Source organism: Pseudophryne corroboree, chromosome 4 (assembly GCF_028390025.1).
Source record: "Pseudophryne corroboree isolate aPseCor3 chromosome 4, aPseCor3.hap2, whole genome shotgun sequence".
Taxonomy (NCBI): Eukaryota; Metazoa; Chordata; class Amphibia; order Anura; family Myobatrachidae; genus Pseudophryne; species Pseudophryne corroboree.
In genome coordinates, this window is record NC_086447.1 from 792,450,959 (window position 1) to 792,477,064 (window position 26,106).

Consider the following 26,106-nt stretch of genomic DNA (forward strand, 5'->3'; position numbering starts at 1 on the left):
ATCACCTGTCCAATGCCGAGTCCATAATACTCTCCTGGCAGAAATGGACATTGCATTAATTCTAGATGCCAGCCGGCAAATGTCCCTCTGTGCATCCCTCATATACAAGACGACGTCCTTTATATGCTCTATGGTTAGCAAAATAGCATCCCTGTCGAGGGTATCAATGTTGTCTGACAGGGTATCAGACCATGCTGCTGCAGCACTACACATCCATGCTGAAGCAATAGCAGGTCTCAGTATAGTACCTGAGTGTGTATATACAGACTTCAGGATAGCCTCCTGCTTTCTATCTGCAGGCTCCTTTAGGGCGGCCGTATCCTGAGACGGCAGTGCCACCCTTTTAGATAATCGTGTGAGCGCCTTGTCCACCCTAGGGGATGTCTCCCAGCGTAACCTATCCGTTGGCGGGAAAGGGTACGCCATCAGTAACCTCTTAGAAATCACTAGTTTCTTATCAGGGGAACACCACGCTTCTTCACACAATTCATTTAATTCATCAGATGGGGGAAAAGTCACTGGCTGCTTTTTCTCCCCAAACATAATACCCTTTTTAGTGGTAACCGGGTTAATGTCAGAAATGTGCAACGCATTTTTCATTGCCGTAATCATGCATCGGATGGCCCTTGTGGACTGTGCATTTGTCTCATCCTCGTCTACACTGGAGTCAGACTCCGTGTCGACATCTGTGTCTGCCATCTGAGCTAGCGGGCGTTTTTGAGCCCCTGATGGCCTCTGAGACGCCTGGGCAGGCGCGGGCTGAGATGCCGGCTGTCCCAAGGCTGTTACGTCATCAAACCTTTTATGTAAAGAGTTGACACTGTCGGTTAATACCTTCCACATATCCATCCACTCTGGTGTCGGCCCCGTAGGGGGCGACATCACACTTATCGGCTCCTGCTCCGCCTCCACGAAGCCCTCCTCATCAAACATGTCGACACAGCCGTACCGACACACCGCACACACACAGGGAATGCTCTGACTGAGGACAGGACCCCACAAAGTCCTTTGGGGAGACAGAGAGAGAGTATGCCAGCACACACCACAGCGCTATATAACACAGGGATTTTCACTATACTGAGTGATTTTTCCCAATAGCTGCTTATTACACCAATTGCGCCTAAATTTATGTGCCCCCCCTCTCTTTTCTACCCTTGTTGTACTGTATACTGCAGGGGAGAGCCTGGGGAGCGTCCTTCCAGCGGAGCTGTGAAGAGAAAATGGCGCTGGCTGTGCTGAGGAAGATAGCCCCGCCCCCTCAGCGGCGGGCTTCTCCCGCTTTTTATAATGTTAATGGCGGGGTTTTTGCACATATACAGTGTTATACACTGTATTATGTGCTATTTGTGCCAAAAGGTAAACTAATTGCTGCCCAGGGCGCCCCCCCCAGCGCCCTGCACCCAACAGTGACCGGAGTGTGTGGTGTGCTATGGGAGCAATGGCGCACAGCTGCAGTGCTGTGCGCTACCTTAATGAAGACAGGAGTCTTCAGCCGCTGTTTTTCATCTTTATCTTCCGTCTTCTGGCTCTGCAAGGGGGACGGTGGCGCGGCTCCGGGAACGGACGATCGAGGTCGGACCCTGTGTTCGATCCCTCTGGAGCTAATGGTGTCCAGTAGCCTTAGAAGCACAAGCTAGCTGCAAGCAGGTAGGTTTGCTTCTCTCCCCTCAGTCCCTCGTAGCAGTGAGTCTGTTGCCAGCAGATCTCACTGAAAATAAAAAACCTAACAAATACTTTCTTTTCTAGTGAGCTCAGGAGAGCCCACTAGGTGCATCCAGCTCTGGCCGGGCACAGATTCTAACTGAGGTCTGGAGGAGGGGCATAGAGGGAGGAGCCAGTGCACACCAGATATAGTACCTAATCTTTCTTTTAAGAGTGCCCAGTCTCCTGCGGAGCCCGTCTATTCCCCATGGTCCTTACGGAGTTCCCAGCATCCACTAGGACGTCAGAGAAAACCAGTTTACAGAAACCTGGCATGCAGTCCTTAATGGCTTAATATGACCATACAGAGAATTGTGTGGACAGCAATATAATGCTGCACATTATGACACTAGGGCACCAACAAAGCTGAAGACAAACGACATCATCTTACAAATGAATGTGCTCTATAGGATATGTATAACTAATCATGCTCCAAAAACTCAATAAAAAAAATACAAATAAGAATATATTTTATACATATGTTAAATCCTGTTCTTCGTGTCCATTGGGTGTTAATAGAACATGATGAGAGACTCCGAACTGGAATTTGGCAACTAAGGGGTATATTTAATTAAAGTCAGATCCATTCCGACATGCATTTGTCGGAATGGATCCGACAAGGGCTATTCAATGAACGGCCAAATCCGACTGTCAGATATGGCCGTTTCCGGTGTCCCCTCCGCGCTCCTGCTGACAGCACTCAGCTGCTGTCCCGTCCTCCTCCCAGCTCGTCCTCATCATCGCTGCCAGGAGAGAGGAGCCTGACCGGGGGGGCTCCCATCGGAAATAGTGCCCTGCAGCCCGCCGCCCCACTCCCCCGTCTCATGTCCTTAATCCAACTTTTTTTGAAAGTCTGATTGAGATGGTCTGAAAGGGGGCCAAAACCTGTCATATTTGGCCCCGTTTCCGACAGAAGCACGCGGATCGGCGACTATTCCGAATTTCCAGACTAAGGGCGGAATTGAATAGGTCGCAACCCCTTCCGACCTGAAAAAGTCGAAACCTGCAGTCTTTCCGACAAGACGACAGGTTTCGACTCTAATTGAATATACCCCTAAATATCCACACTCTCTAAACTGCCATAGCCTGTCGGGAACTTCCAAATTCTTCTTTTAACAAAGCTCCAAGGACAGAACAAGGAGGAGTGTAGGATAGAGGAAAGAACAAAGTTAGTAACTGGATCCAGTAACTTAACAAGGTAAACAAATATTATAAGTGGGTGAGACTCCAATGACCCCCAATAGATTAATAGAAAATGATTAAATACAAGTATTGAAATCCTTTATCATTTTTCGTCAATTTGGGGCGTCAAAACGCTGCACTTGAGGGAGGGAACACCAAGAAGCTTTCACTCCTCTGGAATCCAAAAACACTGAAAGTGGCACTGGCAGAGTGACAGCCACCAGCATAGCAGTCCCAAATGGTATAGTGGCCATTGATATTGAGGTTGCCGCCCCACAGCCATCAGAGGAATGAGTGTACACAACCTTTATAGACAATGTGAAATACTGGCTAATCACAGGATGATGCAATTTATTCAATCTTTTAGACAAGTGCGAACTGAAACATCCTTCAGTAGAATATTGTGGTTGATAATCCTACCATGATGTTCTAAAGTCTGGCCATCTCCTCTGTACATGAGCCTGACGTAAGAGCCCACCTTCATCAGCAGATGAGTAAGGTAGGTAATCAAAATCACCCCCAGTAACTCAGAAGGGGAACAATTATGATCTTTATCAACACAACAGTGTGATTACAGGCCAAACAGATAGCCTGAAAATGTAAATTATAGGACAGAGTGGCATTGCTAAGAAGCCACTGGTCCTTCTCAGACTGGAAAATGGCAATATGAACTTGTTCTGTTCCATGTGGATTATGGCCAAGTTCAGGGAATAAGGAGTCTATTTACTAAGCAATGGAGAAAGATAAAGTACCAGCCAATCAGCTCCTAACTACCATGTTACAGACTGTGTTTGAAAAATTAGTTAGGAGCTGATTGGTTGGTACTCTCTCTCTCTCCAAGGGGCCGATGTATCAACATACATTTTGCGATAATGCTGCACAAGTGTTTTCCGCATGCTTTTCACAGAAATTAGGTATTGTCAGATGTAACAAGGGTTATTCCATATTTTTATCATTGTTAAGCTGGGTACACACTAGACGATATGTCTGCTGGATCGGACCGACATATCGGGTACATCTTCTAGTGTGTACCCACATGTTGCTGACGATGCTCCCTCCCACGCATCATCAGCGACATCCTCCAACGGAAGACATCACTAGCGAGGGCCATGCTGCCGGATGTCGGCAATGGCTAGTGTGTATGATGTGTGTAACCGCAAAGTCGCTGGGTACACACATTGTGTAGTGTAACAGTCTGTTCACCGGACATAATTGGGGAATTTGGGTTTCTGGTTGGATAACCACTTACAACAATACAAGAAACTGATCAGCACTGACGGTGTAATGGTTAGCATTGCTGCCTCACATCACTGACGCCCTGGGATCGATTCCCACTGTGGCTCTGTGTGGAGTTTGTATATGCTCCCCGTATTTGTATGGATTTCCTCCTGGTACTCCGGTTTCCTCCCACAATCCAAAAATATACTGGTAGGTTAATTGTCTCCCAACAAAAATGAACCCTAGTTTGAATGTGTGTGCGTGTACATGTGGTAGGGAATATAGATTGTAAGCTCCACTGCGGCAGGAAGTGATGAGAATGGCCAAATATTCTCTGTAAAGCGCTGCGGGATGTGTGTGCGCCATATAAATAACTGGGAATAAATAAGATTTTACTTACCGATAAATCTATTTCTCGTAGTCCGTAGTGGATGCTGGGACTCCGTAAGGACCATGGGGAATAGCGGCTCCGCAGGAGACAGGGCACAAAATAAAAGCTTAAGGATCAGGTGGTGTGCACTGGCTCCTCCCCCTATGACCCTCCTCCAAGCCTCAGTTAGGATACTGTGCCCGGACGAGCGTACATAATAAGGAAGGATATTGAATCCCGGGTAAGACTCATACCAGCCACACCAATCACACCGTACAACTTGTGATCTGAACCCAGTTAACAGTATGATAAATGCAAAGGAGCCTCTGAAAAGATGGCTCACAACAATAATAACCCGAATTTTTGTAACAATAACTATATACAAGTATTGCAGACAATCCGCACTAGGGATGGGCGCCCAGCATCCACTACGGACTACGAGAAATAGATTTATCGGTAAGTAAAATCTTATTTTCTCTGACGTCCTAGTGGATGCTGGGACTCCGTAAGGACCATGGGGATTATACCAAAGCTCCCAAACGGGCGGGAGAGTGCGGATGACTCTGCAGCACCGAATGAGAGAACTCCAGGTCCTCCTCAGCCAGGGTATCAAATTTATAGAATTTAGCAAACGTGTTTGCCCCTGACCAAGTAGCTGCTCGGCAAAGTTGTAAAGCCGAGACCCCTCGGGCAGCCGCCCAAGATGAGCCCACTTTCCTTGTGGAATGGGCTTTTACTGATTTTGGCTGTGGCAATCCTGCCACAGAATGTGCAAGCTGAATTGTACTACAAATCCAACGAGCAATCGTCTGCTTAGAAGCAGGAGCACCCAGCTTGTTGGGTGCATACAGGATAAACAGCGAGTCAGATTTTCTGACTCCAGCCGTCCTGGAAACATATATTTTCAAGGCCCTGACAACGTCAAGCAACTTAGAGTCCTCTAAGTCCCTGGTAGCCGCAGGTACCACAATAGGTTGGTTCATGTGAAATGCAGAAACCACCTTAGGTAGAAATTGAGGACGAGTCCTCAATTCCTCCCTGTCAGAATGAAAAATTAAGTAAGGGCTTTTATATGATAAAGCCGCCAATTCTGACACACGCCTGGCTGAAGCCAAGGCTAACAGCATCGACACCTTCCATGTGAGATATTTTAAGTCCACAGTGGAAAGTGGTTCAAACCAATGTGACTTTAGAAAACTCAACACCACATTGAGATCCCAAGGTGCCACTGGAGGCACAAAAGGAGGCTGTATGTGCAGGACCCCTTTTACAAATGTCTGAACTTCAGGTACTGAAGCCAGTTCTTTCTGGAAGAAAATCGACAGGGCCGAAATTTGAACCTTAATGGACCCTAATTTTAGGCCCATAGACAGTCCTGTTTGCAGGAAATGAAGGAAACGACCCAGTTGAAATTCCTCTGTAGGGGCCTTCTTGGCCTCACACCACGCAACATATTTACGCCAAATGCGGTGATAATGTTTTGCGGTTACGTCCTTCCTGGCTTTGACCAGAGTAGGGATGACTTCTTCTGGAATGCCTTTTTCCCTCAGGATCCGGCGTTCAACCGCCATGCCGTCAAACGCAGCCGCGGTAAGTCTTGGAACAGACAAGGCCCCTGCAGTAGCAGGTCCTTTCTTAGAGGTAGAGGCCACGGTTCGTCCGTGAGCATCTCTTGAAGTTCCGGGTACCAAGTCCGTCTTGGCCAATCCAGAACCACGAGTATAGTTCTTACTCCTCTCCTTCTTATGATTCTCAGTACTTTTGGTATGAGAGGCAGAGGAGGGAACACATACACTGACTGGTACACCCACGGCGTTACCAGAGCGTCCACTGCTATTGCCTGAGGGTCCCTTGACCTGGCGCAATATCTGTCCAGTTTTTTGTTTAGACGTGACGCCATCATGTCCACCTTTGGTTTTTCCCAACGGTTTACAATCAGGTGGAAGACTTCTGGGTGAAGTCCCCCCTCTCCCGGGTGAAGGTCGTGTCTGCTGAGGAAGTCTGCTTCCCAGTTGTCCACTCCCGGAATGAATACTGCTGACAGTGCTATCACATGATTTTCCGCCCAGCGAAGAATCCTTGCAGCTTCTGCCATTGCCCTCCTGCTTCTCGTGCCGCCCTGTCTGTTTACGTGGGCGACTGACGTGATGTTGTCAGATTGGATCAACACCGCCTGACCCTGAAGCAGAGGTTTTGCTTGACTTAGGGCATTGTAAATGGCCCTTAGTTCCAGAATGTTTATATGAAGAGACGTTTCCAGGCTTGACCACAGGCCCTGGAAATTCCTTCCCTGTGTGACTGCTCCCCAGCCTCTCAGGCTGGCATCCGTGGTTACCAGGATCCAATCCTGAATGCCAAATCTGCGGCCCTCTAGTAGATGAGCACTCTGCAGCCACCACAGGAGAGACACCCTTGTCCTTGGCGACAGGGTTATCCGCTGATGCATCTGCAGATGCGATCCGGACCATTTGTCCAGTAGATCCCACTGAAATGTTCTTGCATGGAATCTTCCGAATGGAATCGCTTCGTAAGAAGCCACCATTTTCCCCAGGACCCTCGTGCACTGATGCACTGAGACCTGTCCTGGTTTTAGGAGGTTCCTGACTAGCTCGGATAACTCCCTGGCCTTCTCCTCCGGGAGAAACACCTTCTTCTGGACTGTGTCCAGAATCATTCCTAGGAACAGTAGACGTGTCGTTGGAATCAGCTGCGATTTTGGAATATTTAGAATCCACCCGTGCTGACGTAACACTACCTGAGATAGTGCTACTCCGACTTCTAACTGTTCCCTGGATCTTGCCCTTATCAGGAGATCGTCCAAGTAAGGGATAATTAAAATGCCTTTTCTTCTTAGAAGAATCATCATTTCGGCCATTACCTTGGTAAAGACCCGAGGTGCCGTGGACAATCCAAACGGCAGCGTCTGAAACTGATAATGACAGTTTTGTACTACAAACCTGAGGTACCCTTGGTGAGAAGGGTATATCGGGACGTGGCGATAAGCATCCTTGATGTCCAGAGACACCATATAGTCCCCTTCTTCCAGGTTTGCTATCACTGCTCTGAGTGACTCCATCTTGAATTTGAACCTTTTTATGTAAGTGTTCAAGGATTTCAGATTTAAAATTGGTCTCACCGAGCCGTCCGGCTTCGGTACCACAAACAGCGTGGAATAATACCCCTTTCCTTGTTGCAGGAGGGGTACCTTGATTATCACCTGCTGGGAATACAGCTTGTGAATGGCTGCCAAAACTGCCTCCCTGTCGGAGGGAGACTTTGGTAAAGCAGACTTCAGGAAACGACGAGGGGGAAACGCCTCGAATTCCAGTTTGTACCCCTGCGATACTACCTGTAGAATCCAGGGATCCACGTGCGAGTGAGCCCACTGCGCGTTGAAATTCTTGAGACGGGCCCCCACCATATCTGAGTCTGCTTGTAAAGCCCCAGCGTCATGCTGAAGACTTGGCAGAAGCAGGGGAGGGCTTCTGCTCCTGTGAAGCGGCTGCATGGTGCAGTCTTTTTCCTCTTCCTCTGCCCCGGGGCAGAAAAGAGTGGCCTTTTGCTCGCTTGTACTTATGGGAACGAAAGGACTGAGTTTGAAAAGACGGTGTCTTTTTCTGCTGATGTGGAGTGACCTGGGGTAAAAAGGTGGATTTTCCAGCCGTTGCCGTGGCCACCAGGTCCGATAGACCAGCCCCAAATAACTCCTCCCCTTTATACGGCAATACTTCCATGTGCCGTTTGGAATCCGCATCCCCTGACCACTGTCGCGTCCATAACTCTCTTCTGGCAGAGATGGACATAGCACTTATTCTTGATGCCAGGGTGCAAATATCCCTCTGTGCATCACGCATATATAGTAGTGCATCCTTTAAATGTTCTATAGTTAACAAAATATTGTCCCTATCCAGGGTATCAATATTCTCGGTCAGGGAATCCGACCATGCGACTCCAGCACTGCACATCCAGGCTGAGGCGATTGCTGGTCGCAGTATAACACCAGTATGTGTGTATATACTTTTTAGGATATTTTCCAGCCTTCTATCAGCTGGTTCTTTGAGGGTAGCCGTATCAGGAGACGGTAACGCTACTTGTTTTGATAAACGTGTGAGCGCCTTATCTACCCTAGGGGGTGTTTCCCAACGCGCCCTAACCTCTGGCGGGAAAGGATATAATGCTAATAATTTTTTAGAAATTAGCTGTTTTTTATCGGGGGAAACCCACGCTTTTTCACACACCTCATTTATTTCCTCTGACTCAGGAAAAAATATTGGTAGTTTTTTCTCTCCCCACATAATACCCTTCTTTGTGGTACTTGTAGTGTCAGAAAGGTTCAATGCCTCTTTCATTGCCGTGATCATGTAACGTGTGGCCCTACTGGACATTACGTTTGTCTCGTCACCGTCGACACTAGACTCAGTATCTGTGTCAGGGTCTGTGTCGACCCACTGAGGTAACGGGCGTTTTAGCGCCCCTGACGGTGTCTGAGACGCCTGGACAGGCACTAATTGATTTGCCGGCTGTCTCATGTCGTCAACAGTTTTTTGCAAATTGCTGACATTATCACTTAATTGTTTAAATACAATCATCCAGTCAGGTGTCGACTCCCTAGGGGGTGACATCACCAACACAGGCAACTGCTCCGCCTCCACATAATTTTCCTCCTCGTACATGTCGACACACGCGTACCGACACACAGCACACACACCGGGAATGCTCTGATAGAGGACAGGACCCCACTTAGCCCTTTGGAGAGACAGAGGGAGAGTCTGCCAGCACACACCCAGCGCTATATATATATATATATACAGGGATAACCTTATATAAGTGTTATTCCCTTATAGCTGCTGTTATTATCGTTATTTGCTGCCAAAAATGCCCCCCCTTCTCTTTTTTACCCTGATTCTGAAGCAGGACTGCAGGGGAGAGTCAGGGAGCCGTCCTTCCAGCGGAGCTGTGAGGGAAAATGGCGCTTGTGTGCTGAGGAGATAGGCTCCGCCCCTTCACGACGTCCTTATCTCCCGCTTTTCTGTGTAAAATGGCAGGGGATTAAAATACATCCATATAGCCCAGGAGCTATATGTGATGTATTCTGTTTTGCCACCTAAGGTATTCCGTTATATTGCGTCTCAGGGCGCTCCCCCCCCAGCGCCCTGCACCCTCAGTGACCGGAGTGTGAAGTGTGCTGAGAGCAATGGCGCACAGCTGCGGTGCTGTGCGCTACCTTAGTCTGAAGACAGGATGTCTTCTGCCGCCGATTTCACCGGACCTCTTCGTCTCTTCTGGCTCTGTAAGGGGGACGGCGGCGCGGCTCCGGTGACCCATCCAGGCTGAACCTGTGATCGTCCCTCTGGATCTAGTGTCCAGTAGCCTAAGAAACCCGATCCACTCTGCACTCAGGTGAGTCCGTTTCTTCTCCCCTTAGTCCCACGATGCAGTGAGCCTGTTGCCAGCAGGACTCACTGAAAATAAAAAAACCTAACTAAACTTTTATTCTAAGCAGCTCAGGAGAGCCACCTAGATTGCACCCTTCTCGGCCGGGCACAAAAATCTAACGGAGGCTTGGAGGAGGGTCATAGGGGGAGGAGCCAGTGCACACCACCTGATCCTTAAGCTTTTATTTTGTGCCCTGTCTCCTGCGGAGCCGCTATTCCCCATGGTCCTTACGGAGTCCCAGCATCCACTAGGACGTCAGAGAAAATAAATAATAAATGAGATGAGCAAATGCTGCACCTATTACAAAGAACCTTCCAGTCTCCACAATTAAATGTTCAGTTTAACCGAGGAAGATTTCATTTGTGTTCCCCACCCCTCAGAAGTCTATGACAGACATCAACAAATACCACCCACGTCCTTTTCACTAGTAGTTATTTCAACATCTTATCTTCACAAATAACGTTTGCTGCATCAACACTCAATGCCAACCTCTGAATTACTTTGAAATTCATAGAAAACTCTGCTCACCTACAGTTTTACATATTAACAATTCATATTAAATAGGAGATTCTTTATATGCGTACACAGGCATATTTATCACTGTTTGCAGCTGATTATTAATTACGATTTTTGGGGGTATTTTTCCGGTTATTAACAATTATTAGCGCCTAGAGACATATTTGTAATTCATATTAAACAGCTGAATTCAGAATAAAAATTATGAATGAATGACTAGCGGAGACAGTTATAGTTATGTGAGTGGTCTGTATGAAATATTAATCATGTGACTAATTCATAACGGATCAATCTAAACAAATCCTTGGAGCAGGTTTTAAACCTACTGAAAAGGAGAAAACTTTAATGATTGCAAATCACTGCCTGGACTGCAGATCTACTTAAGGTTATGAGAGAAATCGCTCACTTTCGGAAGGTTTTACTGTTGAAGAGCACTTGTAAAAGAACTTTCTGCACTGTATGGGAAATGGCAATTTACCTGTTCCACGGTAATGAGGCCCCGAGACCAGTCCTGCTGGGGCTGCAAGGGGAGACTTTGGCACAGCCACCCCAACAATAAAGAGACTTCCTTCAAACTCCGCCAACAGCAAACAAGGACCATCTGCGCAGTTACATTGCAGGATGCGCCCTCGCTACCTAAACAAACGGCAAGCGTAGAGTAAATGACTGTACAGGGACACACAAATATTTATGCATAATACTGCAACTCTCTACAACATCTAGACCCTGTTTAACAAACTGGTGATTTTGTTTTGTTCACTACACCCAATAAAAGATCGATTGCTGACAAAATAGGAGTGATAATTACGTTCACATGACATGTATCAGGCAAATACACAATGATGACGAGTGTCCAGAGGGTTGGTTCGTGCATGGACATCCTGATTTAGGGGGACATTTACTAAGCAGTGATAAGAGCGGAGAAGTGAGCCAGTGGAGAAGTTGCCCATGGCAACCAATCAGCACTCAAGTAACATCTATAATTTGCATACTATAAAATTATACAGAGCTGCTGATTGGTTGATGGGGAAACTTCTCCACTGGCTCACTTCTCCACTCTTATCACTGCTTAGTAAATGTCCCCCTAAGACCGATATCACCTCTGTGACACTAGAGCACACAAGTGTTACAGGTTTTATTGCAAAGCACAGCAACGTCAGGGAGATCCCCGGGAATATTAGTCATGATTCTTGAGAAACCTTGGGCCCAACTTAGGGTACAACAGTAGGATGTGAAAGCACCCTCTGCAATAGGGGGTCATTCAGTGTCCGTACACCCAGGCATGACACCCTCCAACTCAGATTTTCATGATACTTTGTACAGTTGATACTACCACATAGGTTCTAACTAGTGATGAGCGGATTCGGTTTTACTCGGTTTTACTCGGTTCTCAAAACCGAATCTTATTGGCTATCCAAAACACGTGACATCAGTGAGCCAATAAGATTCGGTTTTGAGAACCGAGTAAAACCGAATCCGCTCATCACTAGTTCTAACCCATGCCAAATTTTTCTTCTCCTAGGCCTCACAGTTTTTGAGATATAGGGGTCAAAGTTTAAAAAAATTGCTGGGAAATGCCACTCCTGATGCTCCGGTTTTTTTTGTGAGGAATGACCAATAGATGTTACGTAGAGCACAGCCTAGGAGTGGTCTGACACCAAGGAGCAACTGGAAGCTACTAATCCGCACAATTACTTCCCCCATTCCTGCTCAGATTGAGGCTGCAGATGGACCAATGATGTTGGAGCCCCACCCACCTCCATCATAGTCATTACTGCAGGGAGCCCAATGGAGGCCCAAGTATTTTGTACTCCTTGCCTTACATCTCTCAGCACCCTGATTCCTACAGCGTAATGCAGAAAACAGCTTTGTAATGTAGAACTTTGTCTATTTCTTCTCTACAGAAGGACCACTATCTTATACACAGCTGCTTGGTAATTCAAAGAATTCAGCGACATACAGCTGAACGACGAGAAAGTAAAGCGACGACTGCTTTAGATACTGAGTGACAGCTCCCATAACTCGTAAGCTCAGCCCTTGCCTGCAGCATGAGAGCAGCAATCCAAAGGCATCGAGAACTTACGGCTACAGGATCACTGTCCAACATGGCCCCACAAGTATGTGATGAAATTGGACGAGATCCAGGCCTTCAGCGCACATGATGAAGGGTAATAAAAACCTTGTGCTGATTTCACATACTACAGAAATAAACATGGGGATTTCCCCTTGATAGCAATTACAAAGCTGCCGCTGCTTCGCTCTTCTGTTTGTTCCCACGGTGGCAGGCGGCTCATTGTATGCAACATCTTTATCAAAATCACTGAATAATCTGTTTCTCTATCATCAACGGGGATCACAGTAAGTTTAGGTCCAGAGATCATATCCCAGAGCACTTGGGCCCACTAAACACTAGGACAAAGTGCAACTCGAATATAAACAGAGGTCTAAGTTGATATAAATATTCTTTCAATCCTTAAAGAAATCATGGTCTAAAATCAGCTAAAATGTAGCTGAATTCATCAGCCTAAGCCATACACCTGTCTGATGGGGTGAAAACAGCTAACAAAACACACAAACACATTTGGTATAATCCTCCTCTGTGGAATATTGCAAAATCCTCAATAAAACTATTTTTTTTGTAAAGTTTTTTAAATTGCATGTTTCTCCAGTCCTATAACCAATTACAGCACGCTGAAGTGGTCAATGCCGTCCAGCTTCTATTCATAGGCTCGAAAATACTATGAAATATGCATATGGAAAAACAGCGCAGAAGGGATCTACCCAGAAGCAAAACTGCATAACTAGAACTTTCCACTTCTGGGAAACTGAATGTTCCAACACAAAACACATGCCAAATTTGTTGTATTACAGTCACCTATAAGAGTATAAAGAGGGCCGATTCAATTGTTGTGGGTGCCCCCCTGCTGGGCATCTATACAAATGGGCACCCAACAGAGCAATTCAACTGTTACTCCGTTCAGACGCCTACAGCTGCGGGTGGACACATTTCTTTTCTTCTCGCAGCCTCCTGAGGTGCGAGAATAAATGTGCGCAAAGTCCATTGTTTGGGCGCCCTAGCGGTACTTTGGGCACCCTAATAACTTCTTTAGACGGGTTCAGCCGCGCACCCTGTGCTTTAATAGTAATGGGCAGCTGAACGGAGAGACAACTGAATTGCTCCATGGGTAGCACAGTGGCGCAACAGTCAGCTTTGCTACCTCACAGCACTGATGTTGTGGGTTTAAGTCCCACCAAGTTCCTATCTGTGTTAGGTTTGTATGTTTTCCCCCAGGTGCTGCGGTTCCCTCCTGCACTCTGAAAACATACCATTGGGGTTAACTGGCTTCTCACACAAAAATAGCTCTAGTGCATATGTGTCCCCATGTGATAGGGAATATAGATTGTAAGCTCCACTGGGGCAGGGACTGATGTGATGGTCACATAATGTGTGCGCTATATAAATAATGGTTAATAAATAATGTACGTATAGACTCTTGCAGTACATAGCCCAGGACAAGACAATGTATATTTGTAATGATAGGACTACTTAACTGTCTTTAGTACAACATTTCCATCAATAATTAAAGAATGGATATATACACTTTCACTTATGTGATGACGTACGTGTGCAGAGGTTGCATAAAGTCCCCTGGATGCAATACATTACTGTGGTGCATAAAACAATAGGACATAATGATAAAAAAAAATATAGGCAAGACACCATGCATTTGTTTTGTTTGAAAGAAATAAAGTTTTACAGGCAATCATAAAGGTAAGACGTGTATTTCAGCTGTACTGCCTGAACTTTTGACTACTGCAAAAGTATAAAGAGAGACAAGGACATTCTTCACAAAGGAATAGTCTATAAAACAAGCGCTCACTTCAGGTACATGCAATTATTCATTATTAAACTAAAGAGCCCATTTTACATTGAAAATCTAGCTTCTTTTCCCATTATGCAGAAATTAAACCATAATCTACACAGCTGCCCCCTGACCTTGAACACAATACCAGAAAGAGATGAGCTTAGGTGCAGGCTGCTCATCTAGAATACTACAGCACCACAGCTCCACCAAGTGGTCACTTATGAAATGTACGCGCACATAAATTGTAAAAATGTAAAAAAGATTTTGAAGTATCAATAGCATCAGTATATTCCATTGTGCTTTACAACTGGAGTACATTTTTATGGCCTACAACAGTGCTTCTCCTCATGTTCATTATTTGTACCCCCAACACTTGTAAAGCAAAACATTTTACTGGTGTTGTCCCACTTTCTGAAATTAGTAGCGCTGTGTCACAAATCATCTGGATTTCACTAGATTCTGACAATCTCTTATGTAGAAAACATGTTGTAATATTTCCTTTCCTGTTAGTAGTGTCCTTGGGGGGTGGGGGCGATATATCAAAGTATCAGAGTTTCAAAGACAGACAAGGTGGAGAGAGATAATGTACCAACCAATCAGCTTCTGTCATTTTTCACAGCCTGTAAAATTCACTTACACTCTTATTGGTTATACTTTAGATCTCTCCACGTTATCTCTCTATCTAAGGTTTGATACATCTCCTCCATAATGTGATGCATTGGGGCGGGGCGGCCCTTAGGGCCCTTCTTCACCAATGTGCCTATCATCACCTGGAATTCAATCCACGCCCCTCCATACAGAAAAGGTTTCAAATACTCCTGAAAGGGGAGGCAGTTATGTGACCGGCGGTCACAATACCGACGCCGGAATCCCACCCCCTTACAGTCCAGACAGGCGGCATGCCGACTAACAGGGACTATTTCCCACTCGTGGGTGTCCTTTCACCACTGAGCCCGCAAGGGGATTCGTTCCACTCACGCCCCCATCGGACATCTGCAAACTGGGATTCCAGTGTCGGTATGATGACCGCGGTCGCTAATCCACCCCATGAAAGTCACTAAACTTACCCCAGAGGTTGAGAACCACTGTCTTCTAGAAGAATAATATCTATGTATTAGCAATGTACAGTAAGAGTAGTACGGAGCGTGTATTCGGGTACGGGCTCAGTTTGGAATGTATGAATTAGAATTTTGCATTTGCAAACAAATGCATGGAACTCTGGGATATAAGTACACATTTGTTCTTCTCTTACAACAAACAGATATAAGAAAACAATCTACTTTGCAGATGCCTAGCCATATTGATTCAATTAACTGCGGTACGCTGTCATTTTACCTCGGATATTGCAGGCTATTTCTGACAAGCGCGCTCCCACTGCATTCTATTAAAAAATGTTTATTATAGCCATAAGTATTTTAATTTCTTAAAAATGTGTCAAATGGCTGATTTTGACTACATGTTTTTAATTAACAGTGGAAAATTTATAGCACAAAAGGCGTTTGTCACCAAATTAAATCCTCTAGAATATTTTGGGTTATGGAAAAATGTTTCTAATGTGATTTTTTTTTTATTGTTTTTAAGCAAGTTTAAACATTATTATAAAAAACACTTGTTACTCCCATCTACAAGTTCAAAAACCGACTTTCCCATCTATACAATGTCCTATAAAATGAAACTAATTTTTGAGCTTCTTATAGAAAACCACCTGAAAAATGACAGGTCATTTATTGGTCAATTGTAGTCTTCATTCTAGCACCCTGCACCTGTCACAACACAAGCACTCCCTCTTTCCTGCCTGGGGTGACACTTTCTGCACTGGTGCTTCTAGCACACTTTGGTCTGTATCGCAGTGCTGAGATACAGACTAGAGTGTGCTAGAAGCAGTGTGCTAGAGCAGTAAGCGTCACCACAGGCAAGAAAGAGGAACTGCACGAGTTGTGACAGGTGAAGGGTGCTAGAATGAACACTACAATGATGCTATGGAAATGTTTCCAAGTTATGATTAACCATTGGGAGGATTGTGCCAAAGGATTTTGCACAGAGTCCAGAGATGTTTACCTGCTCAAGGGCTACAAACTAATACCTGTGTGAACTCCCATTGAGACCTGAGTTAGCTTAATGTAGATTTCCTAATTGAATAGCAAAAAGTCATGGCCAATGGTTTTGAGCCTGCAGTAACCCACACTAATGAGACTCACAGCTAATTGAATTTGGCCCATAGAGTGTTTCCATATCACCTCCATTTTGTAGAACAGAGTATTTGATAGAGTGCAATATGCAAACTCTCAATACTTTACTGTAACTTCAGTATAGACAAAATCGATAACGGTATCGTATACCTTAATTTTATTTAAATTATGGCACATTTCTGTCTAGAAAACAACAGCTTCCAAAGGATGGCAAATAATTGGAATCAGTCTTTACTTGAACAGTGTTACTCAAGAATACTTATTCCAGAAAATATCATAATGGAGAGAAAAGATATCAAATTGGTACTAATAGTCCACCAAATAAGAACCATTAAATCAAACGAGTTCAGTATGATTTACCGACGGACACAATACCGACGGTGATAATCCCAATAGCCACTGACCGACAGTCAAGATACCGACATGGTCAAAATACAGACATTCATTATGCCGACATGTTCACAATACCGACATAGGCAGACTACCAACATCTGAAATACCGACATGTTTTTCCGTTTTTTTGGGTTTCAATCTCGAAATGGACACCGTGTAATTGTACAGCGTCCCCTCACATCGCTCGCCATGTTTCAGGCACGGTGCCTCGCTGCACTCGGCACACTATTATGTTCCCCCTTCAGAACCACAGGGATGGTAAAGTATGAACAAGTCTGTTTTAGGGCAAAAAATCCTTCAAAATACATGTCGGCATTTTGACATGTCTGCATTTCAAATGTCGGTATTCTGACTATGCCGGTATTTTGAACACGTCGGTATAATGAACGTCTGTATTTTTACTGTCGGTCAATGGCTGTCGGGTAAATCAACTGCTACCCAATCAAACAGATGGTCCTATGTAAATAGAGAGCATGGGAGAATGATGATGATCCGACAGAGTACAAAATGCTAAAAAAACAAACAGTGAAGTACTGTAAATTAAACTCGAAGTAATCCACTTGAGAAATTATAGGCCATAAAACTATGGGAGGCGGTCAATTTACCTATAATCAAAATCCCGACGGTCAAAATACCAACATTTAATATGTCGACAGGTCAAAAAGTCAACATGATTTTTTTATTGAAACCGACTTGTTCATACTTTACCATCCCAGTGAGCCTGGAGGGGGAATACGCGAGGCACCGTGCCCAAAGCATGGCGAGCACAGAGAGCCATGCGAGGGGACGTGGTACACTTATACGGCGTCCATGTCAACTATGTCGACATACACACCAAAAAAATTATAATAATTAATAACTTGTCTCTACCTTTTTGACCTGTCGACATTTTAAACGTCGGTATTTTGACCTTGTTGATATTTTAGATGTCAGTATTTTGACCTGTCGGTATTTTGACTGTAGGTCAATTGTTGTTGGGATTTTGAATGTCAGGATTTTGATTGTAGGTATTTCATACTGATCCCAAAACTATCGCTGTACCAAGTTAAACAGAGAATAATAATAATAATAATAATAATAATAATAATAATTACAAAAAAAAGGATCTTTATAATAATCATTTTTTATTTATATGGTGCCAGAATGGATCTGCAGCGTTCATTACAGAGTACATAAAGAAATGAGCAAAGCAAGAAAAAAACGGTTATAGTTTGAGACAATATAGGGCAAGTACAAGGTATATACAGAAAACCAGGGGTTAGGTGCCATCAAAGGGAGTGTAGAGTATAAGATAGTGTCAGTAAGAGTAGGAAAAGCACATGAGGGGAGAAGGTCCTGCTCATGCAAGCTTACAATCTAAAAGGTGAAGGGCTAACAGACCAGGGTGACACAGAAGGGATAGACAGTGAGTGTGGGCAAGAGGGTTAGGAGGACAGTTGGCTGGGTTTGGTGAAGAAGTTGGTTTTGAGAGCCCGTTTGAAGTTTTGGAAAGACGTGGATAGTCGGATGGGGAGAGGTAGAGAATTCTAGAGATAGAAATCAGCACGTGCAAAATCTTGTAATTAGGAGTAAGAGGAGGTAATCACATTGCAGGAGAGGCGGTGTGCATTAGCAGATTCCGAATGGGAAGAGGAGCCAGTGAAGGGATTTTAAGAGAGGGGAGTTGGACGTAGTACATTTGGTGAAGAAGATGAGACTTTAGGGTAGATTGGAATGGAGAGAGGCGTATGTCAGGCAGGCCAGAAAGAAGGAGATTAGAATGACCAATGAGTGGATGAGTGTCTTAGTAGCATCCTGGGTGAGAAAGGGTCTGCTCCTGGAAATGTTTTTGAGATGAAAACGGATCTAGTGCTCTAACTCAATTGATTTTATTAACAAATAAAAAATAATTAAAACGCACTAACAAACAAACCAGATTATACCGAAGAAGCATAAAATCATGACACCCCCAGAGAGTCATCTTCATAACAAAGAAGCCCACTGAGAAAAGCGTTGAACAAGGTCTCAAACACAGTCCCAGGAAAGTGGAGACACAGCCAGTGATCTCTGGAAACAACAGATACATACCGATTATTAGGGCCACAAACACGTTGTGTAGAAGTTGACCTACTTCCTCTGGTGCAACAATCAGGACCAATAGAGACTGCTTCAATTAATTTGCCATTCTTTGGAAACCACAGATTGCAATTAAGAAATGTGGCATTAGTTTGCACTAGTGTAAATTTTTGGTTGGTTCAGGAGTTTAACACAAAGGGGGTAATTCAGACCTCATCGCTCGCTAGCGTTTTTTGTAGCACTGCAGGTCAGAACTGCGCATGCGTATGCACTGCAATGCGCAGGCGCGTCACACAGGTACAAAGCGGTCCGTTGCTCTGCAATGGGTTTGTGCGAAGAATCCATTCGCACGGGCGATCGCAAGGTGATTGACAGGAAGAAGGCATTTGTGGGTGTCAACTGACCGTTTTTTGGGAGTGGTTGTAAAAACTCAGGCGTGTCCAAGCATTTGCAGGGAGGGTGTCTGACGTGAATTCCGGTCCTGCACAGGCTGAAGTGATCGCAGCGGCTGAGTAAGTCCTGGGCTACTCAGAAACTGCACAAAATGTTTTTGTACTGCTTGGCTGCACATGCAATCGCACACTTGCACAGCTAACATACACTCCCCGGTGGGCGGCGACTATGTGAACGCAGGACTACAAAAAACAGCTAGCGAGCGATCAGGTCTGAATTACCCCCAATGTACAGTCAAAGTTGCAGGAGGCATGTACAAGTTGGGAATACATTGTGCCAACAAGCTGTAATTAAAGAATAGCAAAGCATTATATTCTTTCCATCCTGAATACACACATAAGAAACGTTCATTCAGCAACTGTAGAAACGTCATCCTTTAAAAAAAAAAAAGTCATATAATAACCCACATGGGGGTAAATTTACAAACCGGCAGCTTTTGCAAGCTGCCTCTTATTGTAGTGTTTTAACCCCAAAATATAAAACCGCAACCGTGGTAAAAGCAAAACAATCCATTACAAATGTGTGCGTGGGGAAGCAGAGGAGGAGAGAAAGGTGATGGTGGGTGGGAGTAGTGACAGAGGCTAACATGACGTTTACTGAACAAGGAGTCCTGGAAGTGATGATATGGCCCCCACAGAGCACTGATCTCAACATCACCAAGTCTGCTTGAGATTACATGAAGAGACAGAAGGATTTGTGCTAGCCTACTACCACAGAAGATCTGTGGTTAGTTCTCCAAGATGTTTGGAACAACCTCCCTGACGAGTTTCTACAAAAACTGTGTGCAAGTGTACCTAGAAGAGCTGATGCTATTTTGAAGGCAAAGGGTGGTCACACCAAATATTGATTTGATTCAGATTTATGTTCATTCACTTTGCATTTTGTTAATTGTTAAAAATAAACTATTAACAATTCTATTTTTGAAACCATCCTTACTTTGCAGCATTTTTTCCACACATGCTAAAAACTATTGCACAGTGCTATTTATATTTCTCTGACGTCCTAAGTGGATGCTGGGGACTCCGTCAGGACCATGGGGAATAGCGGCTCCGCTGGAGACAGGGCACAAAAAGTAAAAGCTTTAGGATCAGGTGGTGTGCACTGGCTCCTCCCCCTATGACCCTCCTCCAAGCCTCAGTTAGGTTTTTGTGCCCGGCCGAGAAGGGTGCAATCTAGGTGGCTCTCCTAAAGAGCTGCTTAGAGTAAAAGTTTTGTTAGGTTTTTTATTTTCAGTGAGTCCTGCTGGCAACAGGCTCACTGCAACGAGGGACTTAGGGGAGAAGAAGTGAACTCACCTGCGTGCAGGATGGATTGGCTTCTTAGGCTACTGGACACTAGCTCCAGAGGGACGATCACAGGTACAGCCTGGATGGGTCACCGGAGCCGCGCCGCCGACCCCCTTGCAGATGCTGAAGAGAGAAGAGGTCCAGAAATCGGCGGCTGAAGACTTCTCAGTCTTCATGAGGTAGCGCACAGCACTGCAGCTGTGCGCCATTGCTCTCAGCACACTTCACACCAACGGTCACTGAGGGTGCAGGGCGCTGGGGGGGGCGCCCTGGGCAGCAATGAAAGTACCTATGCTGGCTAAAAATACATCACATATAGCCTCTGGGGCTATATGGATGTATTTAACCCCTGCCAGGTTGTCAGAAAAACGGGAGAAGAAGCCCGCCGAAAAGGGGGCGGGGCCTATTCTCCTCAGCACACAGCGCCATTTTCCTACACAGCTCCGCTGCTAGGAAGGCTCCCAGGCTCTCCCCTGCACTGCACTACAGAAACAGGGTTAAAACAGAGAGGGGGGGCACTTATTTGGCGATATTATTATATATTAAGATGCTATAAGGGAAAACACTTATATAAGGTTGTCCCTGTATAATTATAGCGTTTTGGTGTGTGCTGGCAAACTCTCCCTCTGTCTCCCCAAAGGGCTAGTGGGGTCCTGTCCTCTATCAGAGCATTCCCTGTGTGTGTGCTGTGTGTCGGTACGTGTGTGTCGACATGTATGAGGACGATGTTGGTGAGGAGGCGGAGCAATTGCCTGTAATGGTGATGTCACTCTCTAGGGAGTCGACACCGGAATGGATGGCTTATTTAGGGAATTACGTGATAATGTCAACACGCTGCAAGGTCGGTTGACGACATGAGACGGCCGGCAAACCAATTAGTACCTGTCCAGGCGTCTCAAACACCGTCAGGGGCTTTAAAACGCCCATTTACCTCAGTCGGTCGACACAGACACGGACACTGACTCCAGTGTCGACGGTGAAGAAACAAACGTATTTTCCATTAGGGCCACACGTTACATGTTAAGGGCAATGAAGGAGGTGTTACATATTTCTGATACTACAAGTACCACAAAAAAGGGTATTATGTGGGGTGTGAAAAAACTACCTGTAGTTTTTCCTGAATCAGATAAATTAAATGAAGTGTGTGATGATGCGTGGGTTTCCCCCGATAGAAAATTATTGGCGTTATACCCTTTCCCGCCAGAAGTTAGGGCGCGTTGGGAAACACCCCTTAGGGTGGATAAGGCGCTCACACGCTTATCAAAACAAGTGGCGTTACCGTCTCCAGATACGGCCGCCCTCAAGGAGCCAGCTGATAGGAGGCTGGAAAATATCCTAAAAAGTATATACACACATACTGGTGTTATACTACGACCAGCGATCGCCTCAGCCTGGATGTGCAGCGCTGGGGTGGCTTGGTCGGATTCCCTGACTGAAAATATTGATACCCTTGACAGGGACAGTATTTTATTGACTATAGAGCATTTAAAGGATGCATTTCTATATATGCGAGATGCACAGAGGGATATTTGCACTCTGGCATCAAGAGTAAGTGCGATGTCCATATCTGCCAGAAGATGTTTATGGACACGACAGTGGTCAGGTGATGCAGATTCCAAACGGCACATGGAAGTATTGCCGTATAAAGAAAAAGACACCGTCTTTTCAGCCTCAGTCCTTTCGTCCCCATAAGGGCAAGCGGGCAAAAGGCCAGTCATATCTGCCCAGGGATAGAGGAAAGGGAAGAAGACTGCAGCAGGCAGCCCCTTCCCAGGAACAGAAGCCCTCCACCGCTTCTCCCAAGTCCTCAGCATGACGCTGGGGCCGTACAAGCGGACTCAGGTGCGGTGGGGGGTCGTCTCAAGAGTTTCAGCGCGCAGTGGACTCACTCGCAAGTGGACCCCTGGATCCTACAAGTAGTATGCCAGGGGTACAGATTGGAAATTCGAGACGTCTCCCCCTCGCAGGTTCCTGAAGTCTGCTTTACCAACGTCTCCCTCCGACAGGGAGGCAGTATTGGAAACAATTCACAAGCTGTATTCCCAGCAGGTGATAATCAAAGTACCCCTCCTACAACAAGGAAAGGGGTATTATTCCACACTATATTGTGGTACTGAAGCCAGACGGCTCGGTGAGACCTATTCTAAATCTGAAATCTTTGAACACTTACATACAAAGGTTCAAATCAAGATGGAGTCACTCAGAGCAGTGATAGCGAACCAGGAAGAAGGGGACTATATGGTGTCCCTGGACATCAAGGATGCTTACCTCCATGTCCCAATTTGCCCTTCTCACCAAGGGTACCTCAGGTTCGTGGTACAGAACTGTCACTATCAGTTTCAGACGCTGCCGTTTGGATTGTCCACGGCACCCCGGGTCTTTACCAAGGTAATGGCCGAAATGATGATCCTTCTTCAAAGAAAAGGCGTCTTATTTATCCCTTACTTGGACGATCTCCTGATAAGGGCAAGGTCCAGAGAACAGTTGGAGGTCGGAGTAGCACTATCTCAAGTAGTTCTACGACAGCACGGGTGGATTCTAAATATTCCAAAATCGCAGCTGTTTCCGACGACACGTCTGCTGTTCCTAGGGATGATTCTGGACACAGTCCAGAAAAAGGTGTTTCTCCCGGAGGAGAAAGCCAGGGAGTTATCCGAGCTAGTCAGAAACCTCCTAAAACCAGGCCAAGTGTCAGTGCATCAATGCACAAGAGTCCTGGGAAAAATGGTGGCTTCTTACGAAGCGATTCCATTCGGCAGATTTCACGCAAGAATTTTTCAGTGGGATCTGCTGGACGAATGGTCCGGATCGCATCTTCAGATGCATCAGCGGATAATCCTGTCTCCAAGGACACGGGTGTCTCTTCTGTGGTGGCTGCAGAGTGCTCATCTACTAGAGGGCAGCACATTCTGCATTCAGGACTGGGTTCTGGTGACCACGGATGCCAGCCTGAGAGGCTGGGGAGCAGTCACACAGGGAAGAAATTTCCAAGGAGTGTGGTCAAGTCTGGAGACTTCTCTCCACATAAATATACTGGAGCTAAGGGCAATTTACAATGCTCTGAGCCTAGGAAGACCTCTGCTTCAAAGTCAACCGGTGCTGATCCAGTCGGACAACATCACGGCAGTCGCCCACGTAAACAGACAGGGCGGCACAAAAAGCAGGAGGGCAATGGCAGCAAGGATTCTTCGCTGGGCGAAAAATCATGTGATAACACTGTCAGCGGTGTTCATTCCGGGAGTGGACAACTGGGAAGCAGACTTCCTCAGCAGGAACGACCTCCACCCGGGAGAGTGGGGACTTCATCTGGAAGTCTTCCACATGATTGTGAACCGTTGGGAAAGACCAAAGGTGGACATGATGGCGTCCCGTCTGAACAAAAAACTGGACAGGTATTGCGCCAGGTCAAGAGACCCTCAGGCAATAGCTGGGACGCTCTGGTAACACCGTGGGTGTACCAGTCGGTGTATGTGTTCCCTCTTCTGCCTCTCATACCCAAGGTACTGAGAATTATAAGACGGAGAGGAGTAAGAACTATACTCGTGGCTCCGGATTGGCCAAGAAGGACTTGGTACCCGGAACTTCAAGAGATACTAAGAAGGAACTTGCTTCAGCAAGGATCATGTCTGTTCCAAGACTTACCGCGGCTGCGTTTGACGGCATGGCGGTTGAACGCCGGATCCTAAGGGAAAAAGGCATTCCGGAAGAGGTCATCCCTACCCTGGTCAGAGCCAGGAAGGAGGTGACCGCACAACATTATCACCGCATTTGGCGAAAATATGTTGCATGGTGTGAGGCCAGGAAGGCCCCCACGGAGGAATTTCAACTCGGTCGATTCCTGCATTTCCTACAAACAGGAGTGTCTATGGGCCTCAAATTGGGGTCCATTAAGGTTCAAATTTCGGCCCTGTCGATTTTCTTCCAGAAAGAATTGGCTTCAGTTCCTGAAGTCCAGAAGTTTGTCAAGGGAGTACTGCATATACAACCCCCTTTTGTGCCTCCAGTGGCACTGTGGGATCTCAACGTAGTTCTGGGATTCCTCAAATCACATTGGTTTAAACCGCTCAAATCTGTGGATTTGAAATATCTCACATGGAAAGTGACCATGCTGTTGGCCCTGGCTTCGGCCAGGCGAGTGTCAGAATTGGCGGCTTTGTCTCACAAAAGCCCATATCTGATTGTCCATTCGGACAGGGCAGAGCTGCGGACTCGTCCCCAGTTTCTCCCTAAGGTGGTGTCAGCGTTTCACCTGAACCAGCTTATTGTGGTACCTGCGGCTACTAGGGACTTGGAGGACTCCAAGTTGCTAGATGTTGTCAGGGCCCTGAAAATATAGTTTCCAGGACGGCTGGAGTCAGGAAAACTGACTTGCTGTTATCCTGTATGCACCCAACAAACTGGGTGCTCTTGCTTCTAAGCAGACGATTGCTAGTTGGATGTGTAGTACAATTCAGCTTGCACATTCTGTGGCAGGCCTGCCACAGCCAAAATATGTAAATGCCCATTCCACAAGGAAGGTGGGCTCATCTTGGGCGGCTGCCCGAGGGGTCTCGGCTTTACAACTTTGCCGAGCTGCTACTTGGTCAGGGGCAAACACGTTTGAAAAATTCTACAAATTTGATACCCTGGCTGAGGAGGACCTGGAGTTCTCTCATTCGGTGCTGCAGAGTCATCCGCACTCTCCCGCCCGTTTGGGAGCTTTGGTATAATCCCCATGGTCCTGACGGAATCCCCAGCATCCACTTAGGACGTCAGAGAAAATAAGAATTTACTTACCGATAATTCTATTTCTCGTAGTCCGTAGTGGATGCTGGGCGCCCATCCCAAGTGCGGATTGTCTGCAATACTTGTACATAGTTATTGTTACAAAAATCGGGTTATTATTGTTGTGAGCCATCTTTTCACAGGCTCCGCTGTTATCATGCTGTTAACTGGGTTCAGATCACAGGTTGTACAGTGTGATTGGTGTGGCTGGTATGAGTCTTACCCGGGATTCAAAATCCTTCCTTATTGTGTACGCTCGACCGGGCACAGTATCCTAACTGAGGCTTGGAGGAGGGTCATAGGGGGAGGAGCCAGTGCACACCACCTGATCCTAAAGCTTTTACTTTTTGTGCCCTGTCTCCTGCGGAGCCGCTATTCCCCATGGTCCTGACGGAGTCCCCAGCATCCACTACGGACTACGAGAAATAGAATTATCGGTAAGTAAATTCTTATTAATATATATATATATATATATATATATACACATACAGTACACACACACACACACACACACACACACACATACATACATACATACATATGGGAGGCACTCGATGTCCCGGCTGTCGGGATCCCAGCGCACTGCATACCGACGCAGGGATCCCGACCGCCGGGATACAGACAACTATTCTCCCTCTTGGGGTGTCTACGACACCACTGGAGGGGGAATAAATAGC

At 46.0% G+C, this 26,106-nt stretch overlaps 1 protein-coding gene across 5 annotated transcripts in view; it reads right to left on the reverse strand.

Annotated features, from left to right (window-relative positions):
* Positions 1 to 26,106, reverse strand: part of THADA (THADA armadillo repeat containing) — a 1,252,206-nt gene that overhangs the window by 980,630 nt on the left and 245,470 nt on the right. For all 5 annotated transcript variants that reach the window (XM_063918333.1, XM_063918332.1, XM_063918334.1 and 2 more), the window contains exon 21: positions 10,902 to 11,059. In XM_063918333.1, coding sequence (XP_063774403.1) covers positions 10,902 to 11,059 — 158 coding nt within the window. The remainder of the gene's footprint in view (positions 1 to 10,901; positions 11,060 to 26,106) is intronic.